Consider the following 24080-nt stretch of genomic DNA (forward strand, 5'->3'; position numbering starts at 1 on the left):
CAATATTGGCTCATCAATAATAGTAAATCTACCACAACAACACAAAATGTTAAAAATCAGATAAACTGTGGGCTAGCTGAGAGGGAGGATAAAGGAACTTTGTACTTTCTGTTCAATGTTTTTGTAAACCTAAAATCACTATAAGAAATAGTCTATTAAGGTAGCTTTAACTTTCTGCGGTCCTGGCAGTACACCATTTGGCTGGAGTCAGGCTTGATGACTCTCAATGGCTTTAGACATGAAGTCTCGGGCAAAGCATTATAAGAAATTGAACTTCCTCGAGGAAGGGCAGTTTGACACGGTTTACAAGGCTAGAGATAAGAACACCAACCAAATCATTGCCATTAAGAAAATCAAACTTGGAGATAGATCAGAAGCTAAAGATGGTATAAATAGAACAGCCTTAAGAGAGACAAAGTTACCACAGGAGCTAAGTCATCCAAATATAATTTGTCTTCTTGATGCTTTTGGACATAAATGTAATATTAGCCTTGTCTTTGATTTTATGGAAACAGATCTAGAGGTTATAATAAAGGATAATACTCCTATGTTGACACCATCACACTTCAAGGCCTGCATGTTGATGACTCTTCAAGGGTTAGAATATTTACATCAACATTGGATCCTACATAGGGGATGAAAATGGAGTTTTGTTGCTCCACAACTTGTTGCTAGATGAAAATGGAGTTCTAAAACTAGCAGATTTTGGCTTGGCTAAATCACTTGGGAGCCCCAATAGAGCTTATACACATCAGGTTGTAACCAGGTGTTATCGGGCCCCTGAGTTACTATTTGGAGCTAGAATGTATGATGTGGGTGTGGACACGTGGGCTGTTGGCTGTATATTAGTGGAGTTGCTTCTCAAGGTTCCTTTGCCAGGCGATTCAGATCTCCATCAACTGACAAGAATATTTGAAACCTCGGGCACACCAACTGAGGAACAGTGGCCTGACATGTGCAGTCTTCCAGATTACACGACATTTAAGGGTTTCCCTGGAATCACATTGCAACACATCTTCATTGCAGCAGGAGATGACTTGCTAGATCTCATACAAGGCTTATTCTTGTTCAATCCCTGTGCTCAAATTACAGCCACACAGTCATTGAAAATGAAGTGTTTTAGTAACCAGCCAGGGCCAACACCTGGATGTCAACTGCCAAGACCTAATTGTCCCAGTCACATCCAGCTGTGACAACAAAATAGAAAAGAACAGAGGCCTTGGAATAAGGAGGATTGCCCAAGAAACTAATATTTTAGTTAAAGAGAACACTGGACAATATTTTACGACTGCAAGAACTACTACAAAAGGCAAGTAATGAAAAGAATAATAAACATTAAGTAAATGCTATAGAAAGAATTTGCAAATATCCTACATAAGTAAAATATGTAAAGCTGTGGGTTATTTTTATTAAATGTATTTTCAGATAAAAAAGAAATAGTCTATTAATAATTTTTAAAAACTCAAGGAAGTTTATATAAATCATTTCACAGCACCACCTAAACTATATTTGATTGAATAATTGGAGGAAGGGTGCCTAGGAGGTGAAAATTTGGGGGGCCATCTTAGAATTCTACCTGCCCCGCTATATTTTGCTATCAACCTTCAACAGCATCCTATGTCCTCTATACTTCCTAGCTGGGGTCTTTCTTTTCTCTTTCCATATATAATAGAACCTCCGCAGCTGACCACCTCCTTACATTGACCACCTCTATAAGTTGGCCTAATTGCCATAGACCAGACACGTAGCACATGTACACATCAGTACAGTAGGCTGGTTCCTTATGTTGGCCACCTTGTATGTTGGCCAGTTTGTTTTAATCCCCTGAGTGATCAATTTACAGAGGTTCTACTGTATTTGCCTAGATTATTTTTATCTACTATCATGGTTTTAACTACATTTAATATAATGTTAACCACAGAATTGATCTATTCTACTTTTCTAAACTCCATAAGCATATTTTTAGCTGCTCTTACTGATATCCATTGGGATTTTCAATACTCAAGGAAAACTCATTAATGCTCACTCACACACACACACACACACACACACACACACACACACAAAGAACATGATTCTTCTTTTCAACTTTTCTCTTTTAAATGAGACCACCATTCACTTAGTTGCTCAAAAAAGAAAAGTTGGAGCTTTGGATGATATTTATTGAAGGCTTAGTATAGGCCAGAGACTTTTAAATTATTTATAAAATATTAATATTCAATGCTCAAAATATCTCTATGGGGGAAGGCACTACTATTTGAAAATTTAGCAGAGTTTTTCACTCTTTTCCCAGGGTGTTATATCTAGTAAGTGGTAGGGCTATAGCCAAAACTATCCAGCTCAAGATCTGAACTCGTAACCACTGTGCTCCTTTTTCCTTCCTCATGCCCACCTGGTCATCAAATCCTGTTAATTCTACCTCTGCAATATCATGCAATCCTATATCCTTATCTGGTGCTTTTCATATTATGGAAGATTTCTCCAGTCTTGAGACTGGTGTTCCTATGTACAACTCTTGCCTATTTCAAACAACCCCATGTGTCTATCACACTTAAATGGAAATGAAGTTTTTATTTCCCTGCTTAAAGGGTGTCTATTCCAACTTCTCAGCTTACCTTCTTCTTCCCGTCCATATTTTCTGCCTTGTTCCTTTGTTCATAACTGAAACACATTCATGTCTCCCATGATACTCTCCTCTTGCTTATCTGTCTTCTCTTCAGTATTGTGAGTTCCTATGAGCAGGAGTCAATACTGCATAGTCCCTGATATATAAAGTGCAAATATGCATTGAATAAATCATAATTAGCAGCTTTCTTTGTTTTGAGATTCATAATCAAAGATGAGTTCAAGGAAGTATGAAGAATTTATTTCCATGGCGGAAAATGCCAATGTACACTCAAAATATTTCTCTCTGTTGAGATTAGGGCCAGGGTTCTAATTTTTTTCATTTTATGGGTTATGTCAGTATCTTTGTTCTAATCTTGGTTTTGTTTGTTTTATGGCAGGTAACTGGGTGCACAGCGGGGTTTTCTGCTCACTCTGCTTCATCCTACCCCACTCCTACTTGTTTTACTGTTAGGTAACCCATCTCCAGTACTGCGACTATAAACTGTATATGAAAAACGGCAGATGTCACTGAGATGAACAGGACCGCCCGAGGACACTCACTGGAAGGTACTAAGACACGTTTCCTCACAGCATGATTCTCATGTTCTTCCTCAGTCTGCAATTAACTGGCACCCACACTGGCTTTAGGACCTTGTGTTTCTACTTTGACAAAGGTTAATTCCATGTGGTTATCATTTCAAAATAAATTCTCACATCTGAGAACTTTTCAAGCTTCCTCTCACTTGCCAGACTCGCCTCCCTTCCGGGTTTACACTTCTCACAATTTTCACGTGTTCCTTCTGCTAAGCCCGAAGGGTGGACTCCTGACCTCCTTGCTAGAGGTGCGAATGATGCCAGGGTTGGCGACTGCTCTGCCGTCCCCAAAGCTCCTCCTCCCCGGACGGCCACACTTCCTCGGGTGCTGAGGTCGGGAAGCAGGACAGAGGACAGTCCTGGTGCATCTGGGCGGAGGGGGCAGCCGGGTTCCCGGGGCCGAGGAGGCCGCACAGGGTAGACAGACTCTGCCCGCCGTCCCTCCGCGGCTGCACCGCCCGGACTCGCCTCCCCGCGGGGCCGCCGGGCGCGGGCCGCTGTCCACAGTGGGAGGTGCTGAAAGCAAGGAGCGGGCGCGGGGGCGGCGGAGCGGCCGGCTGCTCGGAGCGCCCCCCTCGGCGCTCCGCGGCTCCGCCAGCCCGCCCCTCCTCCCGCAGCCATGTTCCCCGCGCGGGGAGGGGTGGGGGAGGCGGCGAGGGACGCGGGATCAGGGCGGAGAGAACCGGCTCTGCCTCGGGGAAGGAGGGGATGAGAGTTGGGGGGAGCAGCGCCAGGAGGCGGCGGCGGCGGCGGCGGCGGCCAGCGGAGAGCCAGCGCCGGGTCCTGCAGTAGGACTCCCGGGAGCCACCATCATGGTGAAGAGGAAGAGCTCCGAGGGCCAGGAGCAGGACGGCGGCCGCGGCATCCCCCTGCCCATCCAGACCTTCCTGTGGCGGCAGACCAGGTGAGGGGCGCAGAGGGCCGGCCGCGGGCGCCCTGCGCAGGGGGCGCTGCCGGGGCCGCCGGGTCGCCGCCTCCGCCGCCGCCGCTGCTGCCGAGGCCGCGCCGCAGCTGCAGCTCCCCCTCTGGGCCTGGACGCGAGCCCTCTGCACCCGCGTCAGAACGCGCGTTGCAAAACTGTATTTCCGCGAAGTTTGGCAACAAGCAGATTGACAGTTGTCGAATAAATATGCACATTATTTAGGGGGCAAGAGGGCAGAGAGCTCAGGAAGAGGGGGCGGGGAGCCCGGGAAGATCATTACGACTGGTCGTGCTACGGCGTCCAATTCCCCTTCCGTCTCCTGCTGTCATTCCAACCCGGTGACCTGTTGTTTTTCCAGCTCCTGTTTGGCAAATATCTGCTATGCCCACTTGTTAACCATTTTACTCAGATTAATCTTCCTGCTTAAAGCCTCTGAGGAGAGCGATTTTTGATAAGGGATTTTTCTCCACCTCTGGAAAGACCTGAAACCTTCCAATATACAGGAAAGGTTTTCTTCCTTATTTTTATTTTAGAGATTTGTCCGATAAGAAATTCGATTGTGGAAATCCTGAGCCACAAGCCGTGTTCGTTTGTCAGTTTTTATTATGACGGTACGCATGGATAATGCAGCACTTCTGACCACGGGCGATTTAAAATCCGATTAGGTAAAAGTCTTCAGAATAAGAGTGGATACCCAAAACAGCAAAGATCCACATCTCGTTCACATATATAATTACACGTGTAAAAGCAAATGTCATCAGCTGTTCGACACCTGCTCATTAACAAGCTATAAGGATGAAATCTGAGTTTCATAGCGCCATTTTTATTCACTGAAAAATAGTCCTGAGAATGTTTCCATAATAATTTTACTTACTTTTATTAACAAACATCTCTTAATTTTTCAGTGCATTTTTGAGGCCCAAACTGGGGAAACAATATGAAGCCTCTTGTGTGGTATGTGATTTTCACTATTTAATAATTATTTCTATATTCTGTGTGGTAATTTGAACCAAGAAAAACTTTAAATCATACTGACTATATATATTAATTCATTTGGCAGGTAATTATCAAGCACCTACTGTGTGCCAGGCACAATTCCCTTTGCTGGGATAGAGCAATGATAAAAATAAATGCAGCATTTACATTCTAGAGGGAAGGGGGCAAGTCATAAACAAATGAGTAAATGGATAGTCAGCCGGATAGTGATAAGCGCTGTGCAGAAAAATTAAGGAAGAAGAGAGATGAGGAAGCACGAGGATGGGGGTTTCCTTTCATAAGCTGCCAGTAGGTAAGGTTTGTTTACTAACGTGGCCCGAGGACAAGGACATGAAGGAGGGGAAGGAAGGATAGTTGAGAGAAGAGGAGAGAAACAGGAAGTTAAAGAACCAGAGGGTAAATGAAAGAATGGGGAAGGATTGAGTGTAGAAGAAGGGACAGAGAGCTCACAGGGAACCTGCAGGTGAGGGCCTTTAGGGGCAAGGGTAAAAAGTCAGATCCTTGGGCGGTGCCTGTGGATCAAAGGGGTAGGGTGCCGGCCCCATATGCTGGAGGTGGCAGGTTCAAACCCAGCCCTGGCCAAAAACTGCGAAAAATAAAAACTAAATAAAAAGTCAGATCCTTAACTAATAAAACAGACAGTTATATAGTAGAAGTTCACGTGCTGCATGTCTATGAACTATTTAAATAAAATAATATGGAATTTGTACTTTTATGTTTTCCAAATGCTCTGCAGTTCTCAAAATGAACACTATAAAATAAATACAGAAATAATGCTGCCAATATTTATGTGAAACAAAGTGCATTTGTCCTTAGATTCTAAGGGAATCTCATGTCCCTACAAATTCCCATTTTACAAATTGAGAAAATAAAACATGAAATCATGAAGCTAAATCAAAATGGAATTTTTCCAGCCTTCATTAATATTTGGAGCTCACCTAAAGGTTTTTATGTCGCTTATATTATAACCTAAAAGTGGAGATCTATCTATTTGGAGTTGCCATGTGTATTCACAAATAGCTTCACTGATTTAGGGCCAGAAACCATGATGGAAGCCAACTGGAAAGTTAAACCCACACCCTCCACTCAAATAGCTTCACTGCATTTTTGGTCATCAGTGTTATCACAAAGATATTTTTCAAAATATAATTTTCTTATGACAATCTTTTGATGGAATTTGTTGAACTTAGCTCGTTAGAGTAATATGACATTTTAAATCTCTGAACCTTCCTTAAAACAGTATAGTAATTATACTAGCTTAAACTAATCCTGATCTTTCTCTGTTCTTGTGAAAAATATGTCTAACATTTTTAATGCAGTCGCACAATATCAAAAGCTAAGTTACATTCATAAATGCATAAATAGGTATAGAAATTTATACATCTCAATATAAAAAAACAATTTCCAAAGTTTAAGAAATCATAAAAAGTTATATTAGAATATTTAAGAAGATGACATTAGGATATTAGGATATTTAAGAAGAATATGACATTAATTACCCCAAACTCCCTGTGATTATGAAATACATAATTTATCCTCTACAATATATTTATCAGACCGCATAACTTCTTTATAATATTTTAGAGTCTGATAAGCTCATCTTTTACTTAATGAACGCTTAGGTACCTGAGGATGGATAAATTTTAAAATATCTGTTTCTGTATCACAAGCATATGTAAAGGCCTTTATTTAGTTTCTTAGAAGAAAACCAAAGATTCTATCTCTGATTATGCTCCTTATCAATACCTCAAGGTGCCTTTTATTACAAAGGTGAATTTCTTATTTTCCTTTTTTTGATCAGAAAGTAAAAACTTTTCATTGGAGAATCTCCATAGTAAGACATTTCTTTTTCACAGCTATTCTAATCATTCCAACAATACAGTTTGAGCACTTTGGACTGATATTATGATCATTCTCTAGAACTTTTACACAATGTCTTGAGCATTTGGAGCATTAAGTACCAATCACATTCTTACAGCCAAATGTTTATAAAATTTATTCTTGTGTTTGGTAGATACTTTCCTCAACACTTTATGATAATATTCTCCTCCCCTTCAAAGTGAAAAGAATTGAGTAGTATCAGGGTTTCTCAAGGACCCCAATCTGGGTTGGTGGTTGACAAGGGACACGATGCTGGGGAAATAACAAGACTTCACACGGACTTTATGTAGAAGTCCGGGCAGCCTGGAGAGGCATACATTGACTCACATGTTAAGGGGAAGATTGAGGCAATGCAGCTCTGACTCCTCAGAAATCTTTCATTGATCTCTAACACAAAGTGTACATGCGAAATGAAAAGGTTTCCAAATAGGATTAAAAGAATCTCAAGTCCCCAGGATGACTGGGTAAAAAGGAAATGGCTAGGTAATCGGGAAGACAAGGTAGAAGTTGTCAACAGGGCTGATAAAGCATTGAGAAAGGAGGAGGGAAGGCCAGGCTCAGATGAGGTGGCTTATACTTGTAATCCTAGGCTCAGATGGTTGGATTGCCTGAGCTCAGGAGTTGGAGACCAGCCTGAGCAAGAGTCGGACCCCATTTCTAAAAATAGCTGGGTGTTGTGGTGGGCACCCGTAGTCCCAGCTACTTGGGAGGCTGAGGCAAAAGGATCACTTGAGCCCAAGAGTTTGAGGTTGCTGTGAGCTATGATGCCATGGCACTCTACCTAGGGTGACAAAGTGAGACTCTGTCTCAAACAATTAATAATAACTAAAATAAAATAAAATAAAATCCTTTAGAAAGGGAGGGAGGAAATAAGTTTCATCTTGCAGGGCAGGCAAACCAGCTTCCCTAGTCTAACTGCCCATCAGGAGTTCAAAGGGCTCAGCTCTGCCTGCTCGTTTTCTGCTCAGGGATGGTCTTGGTGACTTTGCCCTGTCTGGGCACCACTGTGCTCCTTTTATCGTCAGTGGTCTTGTTAAGGAGCCCCCAGGGATGGCCCATCTACATGCTTTGCCCTGGATTGAGGTGAGGCACCCCGCAGAGTTATCAGCCTGTCTGCTTCTTGCAGAGTAGGTCAAATTTGTTATTTGTTCTGGAGTGCTTCTCTCTGAATGTATCCCTGGCAAGGTTAGCAAAGCAAAGATGGCTTATTTCTTTCTCCCTCTCTCCCCTGCCCCTCCCTCCATTTCTCTCTTTATTTAACAAGTGTATTAAGTATCTTTTCAGGTTCCAGGCATTAGGGAAGATGGATTCTCTGCCAGGTCATTACTAGGGACATGAAATAGATCAGGCACCCCAAAATCAGATCTCTTGAAATAATTCTGTCTTAGTTAACACCTGTTGAACAAAATGGCACAATTTTGTCTCTCAAGACACTTTTGCAAAAGACATCTCATTTTGGTCTGCAGTTGAGACAGCCTCTTTAGATGACTCAGAAACATTTTATAAAATATTATATTCAAAAATCTCAAGATGTTCAATGTGTTCTTATACTCTTTACTAGAGGAAGTTTATTTTGACAGAAATAAAAATCTTTCATAGTTCAAGACATTTACTTTGGATCAAAAGGCTACAAATGGGTAGATGATATGAAATTATCACTGTACCATTGCATATCAATATATACAGTGAAGTACCATGTGGGCACAACCCTAAGGGATTTAGCCCAGTAATCTGTATCTTTTAAGATATATATAGTACCTTGATACTCATTTTGTTTCACCAGCCGGAATCTTCAGTTCTTCCATTTTACATGATTTGGGGTTTTGTTTTGTATCTATAGTCCTTTGAGCGAGTGTTGGTGGAAAACAAGCTGCACGGCCTCTCTCCGGCCCTCTCTGAAGCCATCCAGAGCATTTCCAGATGGGAGCTGGTGCAAGCTGCTTTGCCTCATGTCCTCCACTGCACTGCCACCCTGCTTTCTAACAGAAACAAACTAGGTTGGTTTGCCTGCTTTACTTCTTTTATTTTATCCCATTGTCCTTGTGTTCAACACTCATAACAACAACTTATATAGAGTGGTTACTGTTACCTAGGTGCTGTGTCTACATTATATCATTTAATTCTCACAAAATCCCTGATACATTCATGTCACCATTATTTCTATTTTACCAATAAGAGAACTGACTGTCTGGTTTTTAATTTTTTAATTTCACAAACAATATGTGAAATTAAATACTGGTAAATATTAAGATGTCGTAAGTAAGCTAAAGACTCTCCCTCACCCATGATGAGGCCAATTGTTCTCTCGATTCTTGAAGCAGTCCCTTTCACGAATTTGGCATATTTCTGCTAGACATTTTCCCGAGTTCATAGTACTGTGTGCGAGTATGTATGTACGTGTGCATAAAGGTATTTTTTAGGTTATTTTGCAGATTCCTTTTCTCCTCTGGCAATATTTCCTAGCCATTTACCCCACGTTAGTGTACATACCCTCCTCATCCTGTTTCCCTTCCTCATACTTGAGTATCTAACTGAAGAGATATGATTCACGTGGTATCTGCCCCTATGACAGCTATCATTCTGCAGAGATTGCAGCTAGCAGGGAGGCCTAAAAACCAAAGAATGAGCCCTCGAACAGTAGCTGTAAAGAGTATAGGTAAGTGTTAGTGTCTCTGGGGAGGTAAAGCCAGAGAGTAAAGCAGGGATGCTCTTCCCAGACATGCAGTTGCCGTCCATTTCTCTGGTCACAAAATGGGCCTTAACCTGGCTTTGTGGTTGTCTGATTCAGGCCACCAGGATAAACTGGGTGTTGCAGAGACAAAGCTCCTTCACACTCTGCACTGGATGCTCCTGGAGGCCCCCCAGGACTGTCACAGCGAGCGATTTGGGGGCACAGACCGAGGCTCGAGCTGGGGTGGCAGCAGCAGTGCTTTCATCCACCAGATTGAAAACCAGGGTTCTCCAGGGCAGCCTTGCCAGAGCAGCTCCAATGACGAAGAAGAGAGTAACCGAAGGAAGATCTTCCAGAACTCCATGGCTACTGTGGAGCTCTTCGTGTTCCTGTTCGCTCCTCTGGTGCACAGGATCAAGGTAAGTGGACTGCTAGTGTCAGGGACGGGTGGGGCAGGCATGAGGCCCAAGTGGGCTTCAAATAATATTTCCATACTTAGTTGACCATGTCTTTGTTTCATCTCATAAACTAGTCAAGACATGGGGAGCTTTATTTCTACATTAAACTACTGAACATTATTTCAAAAGCACAAATCTCCACTAATCTTTTACCTACTTAAAAATTTTCAAAGATTCTTCAGTTTTCTCAAAATGATACCCAACATTTTTTTTTTTTTTTGAGACAGAGTCTCAAGGGGTTGCCCTGGATAGAGTGCTGTGGCATCACAGCTCACAGCAACCTCAAACTCTTGGGCTTAAGCGATTCTCCTGCCTGAGCCTCCCAAATAGCTGGGACCCTGGGTGCCCACCACAACGCCCGGCTGTTTGTTTTTGTTGTTGTTGTTGCAGTTGTTATTGTTGTTTTAGCAGGCCTGGGCTGGGTTTGAACCCACCAGCTTGGGTGTATGTGGCCGGCGCCCTAACCACTGAGTTATGGGCACTGCCCAATACCCAACATATTAAATGTGAAATAGAAACATTCAAGCATGATGTATTGTTTAAATTGCTGTCCTAATTTGTAAATTGTCAATCCCTACTGGCCACCACATGGCCCAGCACAGGAGCCGTTCCCTGTCTATGCCCTTGTTTGTTCTGCCCTCCTCTCCTTTCTCCGTTCCTCTCTTTGCCCATCATTAACATCATCATTAGCACGGTTTACTCCCCATCTGGACTTAGTCACTATCTCTCCCATATTTCTATAGCATTTGTAACTACCTCTATTATCATGCAGGTCTAGAGCAAAAGTTTTAAATCTTTACGTGCAATGGGCTTTTTAACAGTTGGGTATAGCCTAAAAATTGCTTTATAAAATTTATGTTTTTTATTTTCCTCTATTTTTTCTAAAATACTTCAAATGCATAAAATGTAAAACATGGTATTACATGGAAATAAAATGTCTTAAATGTAATTATATCCACCTATCCCTTGGACCTGGGGACAACATGATTTGAAGTCACTGTGCCACTACCTTTTAGGTGTATAATCCTGGTGATAGCACTTAACATCTCAGATCCTCAGTCACATAAAATTGTGGATATTTCTAACCAGGGAGAATGTATGTGAAGACATATAACACAGTTTCAACACATGAAGAGAAATCAAGAGCTGTTTGTTATTTCTGGGAGTGAATCGATGACCATAGTCCACCTAAATTCTGAGATAAGAGATCAGATGGAATTAGTACATTCAACTGTACTTCAATAAAATATTATGACCTTAATGAATGGATATTCAAGTTAGTGATGTATATGTGAAGGTGTTGTGACCATTGTCAATCACCATTAGGGAGTCAGCCTAGTGAGTATTTTCACCCATGTGGGTTTTCTAAAACATTCACTTTCTGTTGACTTCATCCATTGCGAGTAGGAATAAATTTGAAGCTGCCTATAAATCCCCCAATGCAACACATGCGCTGGCCACATTGTCCATCAAACATACTAGAATTTTTAAATGTTGTTCAATCAAATTAAATTGCTTTAGATTTCCTTTTTAGAAAATATTTTATAAAGGTTAAACTAAATGGAAGGCATTACTTTAACTGAGATTGTCTAGCTGGCCTGCAGGACCTGCCCCCACTGACCTCATGGAGCTTGTCTCTCTCCATTTCACTGTCTTCTCTCTTATTTATTAGCCACCTTCAGGCTTGCTGGGGGCTCACCTCTAACTGGATAAGTGCATTCTTGTTTTCAGGCCTTTGCACTGTTTTTTTCTTCTACTGAAAACATCTGCCTTCACCCTTGACACTCTACCTTCAGATTTTCACATGGTCATGTCCTCATCAATTTACTCACAACTTAAATTCCAACACATCAGAAAGTTCTTCCCTGGATACTTTCGTGAAACTTAGCATATTATCTTACTTTTTATTTCCTTCTTAGCACTTATTAGTGCCTGGAATTATTTTATGTGTCTATCTATGTTTTTTATTACCATCATTCCCACTAGAACAGAAGTCCTTGAGTGAAAAGATGCTGCCTCTGCAGGTCGTAACAGTATTTCTAGTGTCTAAAATAATGTTTGGCACATGTAGGGCTCTCAAAATAATGTTTAATGACTGACTCACTAAGTAGTCACATCATTATCAGAAGCTGATCCAAGTGCTAAAATCAGCAATCAAATGAAAGTGTATGCTAGCACTCTGGAAGGTCTAAGCGGGTGGATTGCCTGAGCTCATGAGTTTGAGACCAGCCTGAGCCAGAGCAAGACCTCATTTCTAAAAATAGCCAGGCATTGTGGCAGGCACCTATAGTCCCACCTACTGGGGAAGCTGAGGCAAGAGAATTGCTTAAGCCCAGGAGTTTGAGGTTGCTGTGAGCTGTGATGTGATGGCACTCTACTAAGGGAACAAAGTGAGACTGTATCTCAAAAAAAAAGAAAAAAAAAGTATATGGACTTTAAAATGGAGCAAACTCAAAAGACGTCTTCTTTTAAAAATAGCCCACAAAGATATTTATATGTTGACAAATATCATTTAGGAAAAAATGTGACAACATAGGAATGTCTGCAGTGGCTATAATTTTATTTGGAAGACATGGCTGGGAGTTCAAACTTTGGAGACAGATAAGCCTACATTTACATTCAGCACCTTATGTTTCTACTAAATGACACTGAGCAATTAATTTCTTCAAGTCTCAGTTTTCTCAAGAGTAAACTGGACCAAATAATAAATTTATGGGGTGAGAATTAAACAAGCGGTAGTACTTAATTTGACACAAAGAAAGGCATTCACAAATGGTACTTGTTTTTCATGCTGGCCTTTTATTGCTCTTGGTATTATGTGCTACTAGTAAAAAGGAAAGGAAGATTCGTTTTCAGGAAAGACTACACAGATAGTTGAGAGAACTGACTTAAGACCTGTAAGTTTTACTTCTGGCTTAGGAATGGAGCATTTATCGAGGAGTAGGACAATTCATAAAAAACACCTCACGAAGATTGATACATAGCAAATCATGATGCTGTATTACCAGCATATTATTTTATCATTTTTGCTATGAGGGAAGTATTATTCTAGATGCTATAGAGAATAAAAAGTATTGAGTTAACAATTTTCTCACAAGGCCTTTTCATTTGAAAGCAGTGTTTGCTTTTTTCCATGTTGTTGGGGAAAGTACAATCTCTAGATAAGGGGTTTTTGGCCTCAGCACTGGTGGCATTTTAAGCCACATAATTCTTTATTATATGCCAGTGCTTAGGAGGATATTTAGTAGAATCTCTGGCCTCTATCCACTAGATGCCAATAACACCTCCTCCCCCTGGAGCTGTGACAACCACAAATGACTCTAAATGTTGCCAAATGTCCCCAGGTGGAAGAGTGGAAGGGAATCAGTCCTGATTGAGAACCACTGCCCTAGATCTTTCATTTGTGTGCTGGTTATCCGGCTTGTTTGGGACCTGTCTTCTTTCCCGTCTATCCTATGTTTGTGCCAAATGTTACTCTTCAGTACTATTAATGTCTTTTTCTCCCTATGCTTCCCTTGCATTTGACCTCGTAAACTCCAGCCCTAGATAAATACCAGCATCCACCTCTTCCATCCCTACCCCACACATCTGCATGCTCAAGGGGAAAGCACACACCATCCAGACTGGTGCTTCTGCAAAGTGGTGGTCTCCCACCCCAGTGTGCTGCCTCGTTTGCTAGTCCTTTCCTTGCAATGACTGCCTCCTGTGCCCACTAGGCACTTACGCCGACAGGGCTGCAGGGAGAGGCTCATGCAAGACTTGGTGCTGGAGGAGACGTGGGGAGCCAAAATGCAGCCAAGGCATGAGTCCCGTCTCCACATCCTCACCTCCCGTTCACTCCTCAGCCTCTTACACCAGCTTCCACTTGCCTCTATTATGTGACAGTTTCCACATATCATTCCTAATTTTTACAACTACCCACAGGAACATGGGCATCTTTTCCCTCATTTTACCAAAGAGGAAACTGAGAGCCCAAGAGATGATGGACAAGATAATGAGTAACCAAGATGAGACTCAAACACAAGTCCTCTGACTTTCCACAAATCTACATTTTTTCTCCCCTTTCTGTGCTCAGGTTTTTTCATTAAGGTCATGAATAACCTCTGAGCTCCTGAACTTAATTTCTACCTACAGCCCTCAGGTGCATATGAAACGATCGTCATGCTTTCTTCTCGAAACTGTCTAGTCTCTTGATGACAAAACACTCTGCTGGTTCTTCCTGTGTCCCTGGCTGTTTCTGCTCTCTAGGGAGAGCTCATCTTCTTTGCCTGCCCTTTTAACTTTGGGGTTCCTTTGAGACGCACTCTGGACACTTTGTTCTTCTCTCTCTACTCATTGGGACCCTTCCTCCCTGCTTCATTTAACATTTGTATTGGACAGTCTGAGCCTACCTAATTCCACCTCTCCAAACCAGACTCCTGTCTTGGCCTGTAGACCCAACTGTCAAATGACTTCTCCAGATAGATAATCCATGGACATACCAAACTTTACCTGGAGGGAGCTCTTGTTTCTAGATCCTGTACTCCAAGTAATGGATTCATTCACACACATTCAAGCTATCTTTGATTAACTGCCTCATCTTTACTTGCATATTCCAATAATCATAGAGTCCTATCCATTTTGTATCCCAAAATATTTCTCAAATTTATCACATCTTCATCCTTATTTTTTACCTTAACCAAAGCCTTTATCATCTCTTACTTGACCTCTTGTAGGGCCACTTTCTAACTGGATTTACACTCTACTGTCTTGTCTCATAAATCCAACACAAACACCAAAGTGGTCTATCTAAAATGCAGGAGTGACCATGTCACCAGCATGTTTAAAATGATTTATTGATTTCTCATCACACACAGGTACAGTCCAGCTCCTCATTCTGGTATGCAGGGCTCTGTGATCCATCTGTCTACTTCTGTCTGTGAGCTGCAGATGCTTGGAGTCTCCCCAAGAACACAACATGATTTTTTTCAGGCCTTTCTCATGCTGATCCTGCAAATTAATATTGTTAATTTTAGATCAAATTTAATTTTATCAGTAAAAAATGATGAGTATTTGTTAAACTAATGAATCTTCTCTAAATGTAGTGTCAATTCTGTCATGATTTTGTCATATTCACTCATTTCTTCAACAAAAAAAAATGTTGTTGGGTGCCTACTATGTGCTAGATACCATTCAAAGTGCTGCAGAAACAGCAGGAAACCAAACAAAATGCAAGTCCTCAATGGTATTTTAACAAAATCCATTATGTGTGAAGTACACAACTTTAAAGAGGGTTCCCTCCCTGCTGCAGTTTTCATTGGAGTTTTTTAATTGTGTCAAGATTACTTCTGAGAAATATGGAAAAGTACTGAGCTCTGAAACTAAGAAATCTTTGTAACCAGTTCAATTGAAGTTTAGCTTCCTGCACTTCTGCATACAAATCTTTGCTTAAAGCTAATTCCCTATTGCTGGTTCCAACACCACATACAATACCATGCAGATGTCCGGAGGTCCATTTCAAGGAAATTTGGTTACTCTTCCCTCAACCTTAGGCCAGTCTGTCTAACTGCTTACTCAGTGTGACTCTGGTTAAACGTCTAACAGGTGTTTCACACTTAACATGTCTGAAACTAGGCTTCTGAAATTCCAGACCTGTTCCTCCTTCACCTTACTTGTCTTTATTAATGGGAAAGCCAAAAATCATTAACACCGTTTTCTCTAACACTGTATTTCTAAAATCAGTTGACCCATTCATTAAGTTGTATCTTCAAAATGTATTCAGAATCTACCACTTTCATTTTGTCTCTACTCATACCCTAGTCTAATCATCTCTCACCTACATGGTAATAGTAACTTTCTAAATAATCTATCTCTTCTTCTACCCTTTCCCTTTCTCGAACTAGTCTCAGTGACCTGAGTGAGCCTATTAAAATGTACATCCAAGCAGGTCACTCTATTGCTCAAAATCCTCCAGGGGCTGCCCATCTTACTCAGTTATTGCTGAAGACTTATCATGACCTATGATGTAATTTATTACCCAGCGCTCAATAAGTTCTCCAATATTACTTTTTTCTATTTTTCCCTGACTGACTTGATTCTCTCATGCATCAGTCTCTTAGTTGTTTCTTGACATAGTCAGCCTTCTTGGGGCCTTTGCATGTGCTAATCCTTTTTCATGGAATACTTTTTCTGGAGATATCTTCATGGCAACTGCCTCATTTCATTTAAATCTTGACTCAAAAGTCACTTCTCCATAAGGCCTTCCCCTGACCTTCTGGTCTAAAATGCCAACCCCTTGCCTGATACGTCTCCTCACTTGCTTTGCTTCTTTTCCTTTGCACTATGCCAGGATTTTTGCACACTTTGTTCATTGTTGTTCATTGTTTCAAGAACTTAGAATAGTTCCCTGTATAGTAGGTGCTATATAAATACACAAACATGTTGAATGAATTTGACCGAATGTTTTATGTGCTTTTCTAATACTTCCACAGGGAATCCTAGAGGCTTTTCCATTGTGTGTACTTCTGTGGCTTTGCTGCTAATGGTGCCAGGATCCCAGCTGAGTGTTAGGTTTATAGAAGAGCTCTCTCTGTACCAAGGTGTGAATTTATTCTGGGATTAAATCAGCTTTTTCCAGTGAAGATTCCCTGACATTCAGCTACATTGACACACCACGTACAGAAAAATCTCTTATTTTTCATTTTTCTATTTTTCTTACTTTTCATTATTATGAATGTTTAATAGTTGTGTATGTGCTTTTACAGGGTACACGTGATGTTTTGATACAGACATACAATGTGAATTAATCAAATCAGGGCAATTACTGTATCAGGGCAATTACTGTATCCATCACCTCAGGCATTTAACATTGCTTTGTGTTAGGAATATTCCAATTCTACTCTTTTGGTTATTTTAAAGTATACCCTAAATAATTGTAGATTATAGTCACTTTGTTGTGCTATCAAATATTGTTCATTCTGTGTAACTGTATTTTTGTACCCCTTAACTATCCATACTTTAAACGCTCCTCTCTCCTTCATTCTGTTTATGGCTATGTAATATCCCATTGTGTTTACTAAAATTTCTTTATCCGTTCATCTGTTAATGTATAATTTCACATCTTAGATATTATGAGTAGTGCAGCAGCAAATAGGGGAGGGCATATTTTTCCATGTTTTAAATTTCTTCCTAGTTCTTATCTTTCTAACTCACTGATTCTCAGCTTTGCATGAGAATCAGTTGGGAGAGGGATTTAGGAAACCTGAGTGATACTATAAACATTCAGTGGGTCTAGATAGAGGAGGTAAGTGAGACCTGGACCTCCTAGGACCTTGGCAAGCTAGTTTTAAAAGCTTGCCAAAAGATTATAATATAGAAGCCAGAATTTCCACTCACTGCTGTAGTAAATTCTTAGGTCTCAGATGTATTTTTAATCTGTGACCACATTCTCTGCTTCCATCTTTACATTGTTTTGGGAGTAGAGGTGTTTATGATATAATCCCAGAATGCCATACATTTTGTACTTATACATTATAAGATAACATTTTAAACACCTCAGTCTCTCAAAGTGAAGTGATAATGAAGCAGCGAATATGCTCCTAGAAGAAGAAGACTTCAGTCAAGAAGAAGACTTTAGTCATAGTTAAGCTGATCACAGCCCAACTCAAAAAGTATTTATTGAGTATCTATTGCGCACATATTCCTAATACTATATTAGACATTGTAATGAAGCAGGAGATTGAGGGGAAAGGACGATGACTGGTTTATCCCTGCCTTCGAGGAACTAAAGATTGTTAAGAAAACAACGTTACAAAATTATACACTATGGAGTGTCAAAATATGTGTACCAGATGCCAAAAAAAAAAAGGAATGGGCTGGAGAATGGAAAGTCAAAATAGCCAGCCTCTGAAGATATTTCCTTATGAGGGATAAATAAAGACAATTAGAAAATTAAGAGGAATGATAATCATAACCACGGTGGATAGATCTGCCAAGACTCTTGAAACAAACAGGTCTCCATCATGGCAGACACAAAACAATGATTTGTGTTTTCCATGCTTTGCCCAGAATTAAGTTTTGGTAAGTGATGAACTTTGCATACAGCAGACAATTGTGGTTTTCATAATTGCAGTGATAACTTAGGGTCATTGGTTTATTCTAGAAATACTCATCTAAGAAGTTTGGCAGAGCCACACACTCTTAAAAAGAACCTTGTGAATGATGTTAATCTTTGCACTGACTGACCCCTTTAACCAGTGTTTACATGCCAGTTCTTGGACATGGGTCTTGTCGTGTTCCAGGAATCCGACCTCACCTTCCGCCTGGCCAGCGGCCTTGTCATATGGCAGCCTATGTGGGAGCACAGACAGCCCGAAGTCTCCGGCTTCACAGCATTGGTAAAACCCATCAGGAACATCATTACAGGTTCGTGACTCGGGCGTCCAGTGCGACAATGTTAGCAGATTCCCTCATACATGGAAATTAGGGCGATGAGATAATTTGCCTTAAAAAGCCAAAGGTAAGTAAACCCCTTCATAGAGTCCCAGTCCAGGGCTTATCTACGCGAGGAGAAACTCCAACCCAGGGGCAATGCTCTTCTGTTTTGTTACTTTGTGTTGAGCCATTTAAATTTCCTGTCCCCTGGTTTTTCATCTATAAAATGGGAGTTAAAATATCATATCAACAATATTTATGGGATTTTTATGACAGATAAATGAATTAATATATATAAAACTGCTTAGAAGAATGTCTGGAACATAGTGAACTGTTATTGTTGTGATCACTATCATCATGGGAGATGGAGTGGAGACTTTTTAACAAAATCATCTTAGCATTCTACTGCTATCACTTCAGGATTTGTCACTTGTGTAAAGAGCACTGTCTGACAGATTGGGAAGTGCTTGCAGCCTCATGCTTCACTCCAAATCTGGTTCTTACTATGTGTGTAACTTAACTTCCCTGAGCATTTCCATGTGTGTGAAACAAGGTGATAATACCACCGTGCAGGGCATTTTAGTAAGGAATAAATCAGAGTGTACATAAAGTGCCCATTTCATAGTAAGTCTTGATAAACTTTATCCTTCTGTTCCCAACTCTATTTTTAGCATCAATGATAAACTTTTGAAAGAGATAAATTATGTGGAAAATCTACAGAAGCATATGTACAGATATATATATCTTAAACACACATATACACATAAATGTATGTAGTTTGCTTACTTCATAAGGTTTTTGCACAGACAGTAGATGACTATGCATGTAAAAAGGCTTGATAAAGGGAAGAAAAATTGTAAGTATGTCCTTATATAATTTTTCCCCTTATAACTTAACACAACTTTGCAAAGAACATGGTATGTTCAGGAATTGGATAAACCAAGGAGTGCTGTATTTCTCATATATATGATAAGATGCTTATGGTGACAAATAGTCATTCAAAGGGAAGATGAAATTTGTTTATATAATAGAAGTGGATTAATCCTGTACTTCCATGCATATCAAACATTAAATCTTGAAATATAGTATAAATTAAAGAGTAGAAAGAAAAAATCAAAGTCAAGTAGCAAGGAGAAAGAGAAGAGGTTGGGTAAATTCTCCCACGACTGGTACATTGTATGGGTGTATTGCACACCTCCTGAGTGAAGGACACAGCTACAGCCTGGACTTTCACAAAAGCAAACTATATACCCCATATTAATCTGAAATCATTTTAAGAAGGGAAACAGATAAAAATAATAAAATTTAGCAAATGAATTCAAGAATAATAGCCTATCATAAGTTCAAATATCAAGGAACTAATTAAATGAAGGTGTCATAGCCTCATTTCACATGTGGAATGAGGTTAACTGCTTTGGATTAAGACAATCTGAGAGTGAAGATAGGACAGACGGAAGCAGTTTTTTAAAATAACTGAAAACAACAGAAATAAGAAAAGAGAATAAAATATGCCTAAGTATAAGAAAATTACTTGTGGAAAAGCCAGCACCTTACAATGTGTTGATTAAAGAAATTTAATATTTTAATGTTTTAAAGTCTATTATTTTTTCACATGAATGGGAAAGTCACTTCAAATTTAGAGCTCTCTCTCTCCTGCTTTCTTTTTGATTAATACACAAACTATCATTTCACAACACATAGGTAAAAGCTACTAAGAAACAATGTCCTCCCTTGGCAGGTTTTGGGCTACTTACCCCACCCTGCTTTTGCTTTTGAATGATATTGACGGTGGGTTTCCTTTCCCTCTGCCTGATGTCTGTGGACTCGAAGTGGTGCCTGCATTTGGGGGAAATTAGATCAGCTTAGGTGGGATGGGCAGAAGAAAAACAATGGCATGTGGTGAAGTTGGTAAATCCCTGTTATCTCGGCATCCCTTTACTCCAGTTTCAATGAGACATTACCGTCTCAGTTTCCCACTGTTCCTGATCCTCAGGGAAAGAGGCAACTGATTTGAATCTTACGTCAGGGGCAGTTTAATGTGATGGCTGGAGCACACACTCTGGAGTCAGTCTGGGCAGAACCCTTCATGTAAGGGTCAAGTGGCCTTAGGCAAGTGAAAGACCCTGTGCCTTAGTTTATTCATCTGTAAAATGAATATTACAATAACACACCTACAACGATAACCTAGAAAGACTAAGACTTTTTAATTGTTTATTTAATATCTTTTACAACCCATATTAAATGTGTCTTCTTATAAAGTAATAATAATCTATTAAAATGGGTTTTTATTTGAAAATGAAATGAATTTATGATCTTATAAAATTCATGATGGGATTTCTTCCACATTGCAGCCAAGAGAAGTTCTCCCATCAACAGTCAAAGTCGAATCTGCGACTCACCTAATCAAGACACAGGACGCCTAGAGGTTAGTTTACTAGAATCGTGAGAAGGAAGGAGGCAATAATTCCTTGAACATAATACAGTGGGAAGGGAAAGACATAAATCCTAGAATCGTATTACCAGGCTCAAAGACGTTTTCCTCCCTCAGTGTGCAACTTTTAACGACCTCAGGTGTTTTATCAGTGAAGTATGAAAATTAATTTTACATTATCTCCCCAAAGTGTGGAGATGCTGAAACAAGACAATTCAGACTAGTGTTTCATCTCAGTGGTTAGTGGATAATAAGTAGTGCTTTATCTCTGTGGCTAGCATGTAACACTCAATAAAAGTCATCATTATTCTTCCCATATTAAACAAAGTACCTCTTTGTTCTCAGTTATTGAATCCCCTAATGTTTGTTAGATAACTTCAACATAGGTAGGGTAGTGCCAGGGAGAGTAGAAAGGAGACCCAAGATACAGTCCCACTCCTTAAGGTGCCTACCAGTGGTGGGGGTCAAGGGGTCAGGGACTCTTTGTTTTCACATGTCCCTGACACTCCCCCAATGGTATGTGACTTTAAGGAATCTGAAGTTTAATGAGAAGTCAAGCTGAACCCACGTAAAATAGAAGATGCAAAATTAAAAATATATAATTCAATGCAGATTTGTCACAATTGATTCAGAAAAGAAATGAAACCCAAGTAGTTGAAAGCTACATAGAGATGTACACTGCCATTAACTTGCCGTGTCATTAGATGACCTGCCTTCACTTTCAGTTCAACATGTGCAAAGTGAAACTTGCTGCCTTCTGTCAAAACTGGATCCTCTTTCCAATAATATATAACTGCCAGGAATATCAGCAGTCTTTTTACCCTCTATGCTGGAAATGTGGGAGTCCTAATATATCCACCACTTGCTGAGCAATTACAAAATACAGATATTGTGATTTATATGTTTATGCTGTAAGATGATTACATTTTTTACACTTAACCTTTCTGAGGGTGCTTCACAATCCTTGGCCTTTTATAATCTTCCTACTGGTAGCAGTCTTGATGTGATTGTGACACATGAATTTGACCATTTCCAGCATCTAAATTTGCAGCGTCAGGGTCAGAAGTTCATGTCAGAGGAAATGCTGGAGCACTCTTTGGTTAACACGATACAGAGGAAGTTATTCTTTGGGAAAACTCAACTATTAAGAGCTTTGAATTGAAAATTCTAAATGCGAAGAAGTTCTAGGGAAACCCAGGCCAATTTATTTTACTTATGCTTCCCTTTTACATATATCAAGGATGGATGTATAATCCAAAGCTGTGCCTAGATAAATCTAAAACTGCTCTTTCAACAAATGTAAAATAAAGCTTCTGCATAGCCAAGAACATAGTGAGTAAAGCAGACAGCAGACAGCCCTCAGAATGGGAGAAAATATTTGCAGTTTATACCTCCGATAAAGGTCTAATAACCAGAATCCACAGAGAACTCAAACGTATTAATAAGAAAAGAACACGTGACCCCATCTCAGGGTGGGCAAGGGACTTGAAGAGAAACTTCTCTAAAGAAGACAGATGCACAATCTACAAACACATGAAAAAAAGCTCATCATCCTTAATCATCAGAGAAATGCAAATCAAAACTACTCTGAGATATCACCTAACCCCAGTAAGAGTAGCCCACATAACAAAATCCCAAAACCAGAAATGTTGGCCTGGATGTGGAGGAAAGGGCACACTTCTACACTGCTGGTGGGAATGCCCACTAATATGTTTTTTCTGGAAGGATGTTTGGAGAATACTTAGAGACCTAAAAATAGACCTGCCATTTGATCCTATAATTCCTTTACTAGGTTTATACCCAGAAGACCAAAAATCACAATATAACAAAGACATCTGTACCAGAATGTTTATTGCAGCCCAATTCATAATTGCTAAGTCATGGAAGAAGCCCAAGGGCCCATCGACCCACGAATGGACTAGCAAATTGTGGTACATGTATACCATGGAATACTATGCAGCCTTAAAGAAAGATGGAGACTTTACCTCTTTCATGTTTACATGGATGGAGCTGGAACATATTCTTCTTAGCAAAGTATCTCAGGAATGGAAGAAAAAGTACCCAATGTACTCAGCCCTACTATGAAGCTAAATTATAACTTTCACATGAAAACTATAACCCAACTATAGCACAAGACTGTGGGGAAAGGGCCAAGGAAGGGGAAGGGAGGGGGGAGGTTCTGGTGGAGGGAGGGTAATGGGTGGGGCCACATCTATGGTGCATCTTAGAATGGGTACAGGCGATTGCACTAATGTACACAGCTATGATTTAACAATAAAAAAATAAAAAATATATAAAAAATGTAAAATAAAAAATCCTCAATGATAAGAAATGAAGTGTCCTATTGTTTGTTAGTTAACAGGATCTTTTTTCATGTAATGGCACATAAAATAGTGGTATATTTTATAAGTGATGACATCTTAGGTACAAAGAAATACATTACATCCTACCTAATGTCTCTATTTGATTTCTTGCTGTGTCACATAGTTCTTTCCATTATGTTGCTCAGACGTGCTCTGTATTCTTTATGCCCACTACTGCCCTCTAAGTCCAGGACCTCAAAACTAGATTGCACCCGAAACTGCCTAGTTGGCTTTTCTACCTCTCCCCTTTCCTCCTTCACAGAATCTTCCTGGGGCATCACTGGTTTATTAACTCGTTATGTCACCCAGGCTGTTACCTGCAAAAGTCCCTGCCTCCTTAGAAACCTATGGTGGATCTCGTTGACCATCACCTCCACACAAAACTCCTGTCCTTAGTTCTCTGTACCTTCTACCATCTAACACCATCCTTCTTAAACAACCCTCTCTCTCATTATCTCTTTTTTCTTTTATTTATTTTTTATTAAATCATAACTGTGTACATTGATGCGTTTATGGGGTTCAGTGTACTGATTTGATATACAGTGTGAAATGCTTACATTGAACTGATTAACACATCCATTACCTCACTTAAATATTTATTGTGGTAAGACAATTATACTCTTTTCTTAATGGTTTTGAAATGTACCATTGCATTATGCACATTAGGTGAGGTCCCCCCAAATATCTTCCCTCCTCCCAGCCTCTCCTCTCCTCTCCCCTCTCTCGCTTCTTCTGTCCTATTTTC

At 40.2% G+C, this 24080-nt stretch overlaps 1 protein-coding gene and 1 pseudogene across 4 annotated transcripts in view; both read left to right on the plus strand.

Annotated features, from left to right (window-relative positions):
• The first annotated feature begins 226 nt into the window (after positions 1–226).
• On the plus strand, positions 227–1384 carry LOC128590492 (cyclin-dependent kinase 7-like; annotated as a pseudogene).
• Positions 1385–3563: 2179 nt separating this feature from the next.
• The window catches only part of UNC80 (unc-80 homolog, NALCN channel complex subunit), a 256795-nt gene continuing 236278 nt past the window's right edge, over positions 3564–24080 (plus strand). For 3 of the 4 annotated variants that reach the window (XM_053597781.1, XM_053597782.1, XM_053597783.1), the window contains exons 1-6: positions 3565–4105; positions 5029–5077; positions 8841–8997; positions 9789–10090; positions 18409–18532; positions 20893–20966. In XM_053597781.1, the coding sequence (XP_053453756.1) occupies positions 4014–4105; positions 5029–5077; positions 8841–8997; positions 9789–10090; positions 18409–18532; positions 20893–20966 (798 nt within the window). In that variant the 5' untranslated portion in view covers positions 3565–4013. Of the gene's footprint in view, positions 4106–5028; positions 5078–8840; positions 8998–9788; positions 10091–18408; positions 18533–20892; positions 20967–24080 lie in introns of all 4 variants that reach the window. The other variant, XM_053597780.1, reaches the window with a different exon arrangement.

The sequence above is a fragment of the Nycticebus coucang genome, chromosome 7 (assembly GCF_027406575.1).
Source record: "Nycticebus coucang isolate mNycCou1 chromosome 7, mNycCou1.pri, whole genome shotgun sequence".
In the NCBI taxonomy this organism is placed as follows: domain Eukaryota; kingdom Metazoa; phylum Chordata; class Mammalia; order Primates; family Lorisidae; genus Nycticebus; species Nycticebus coucang.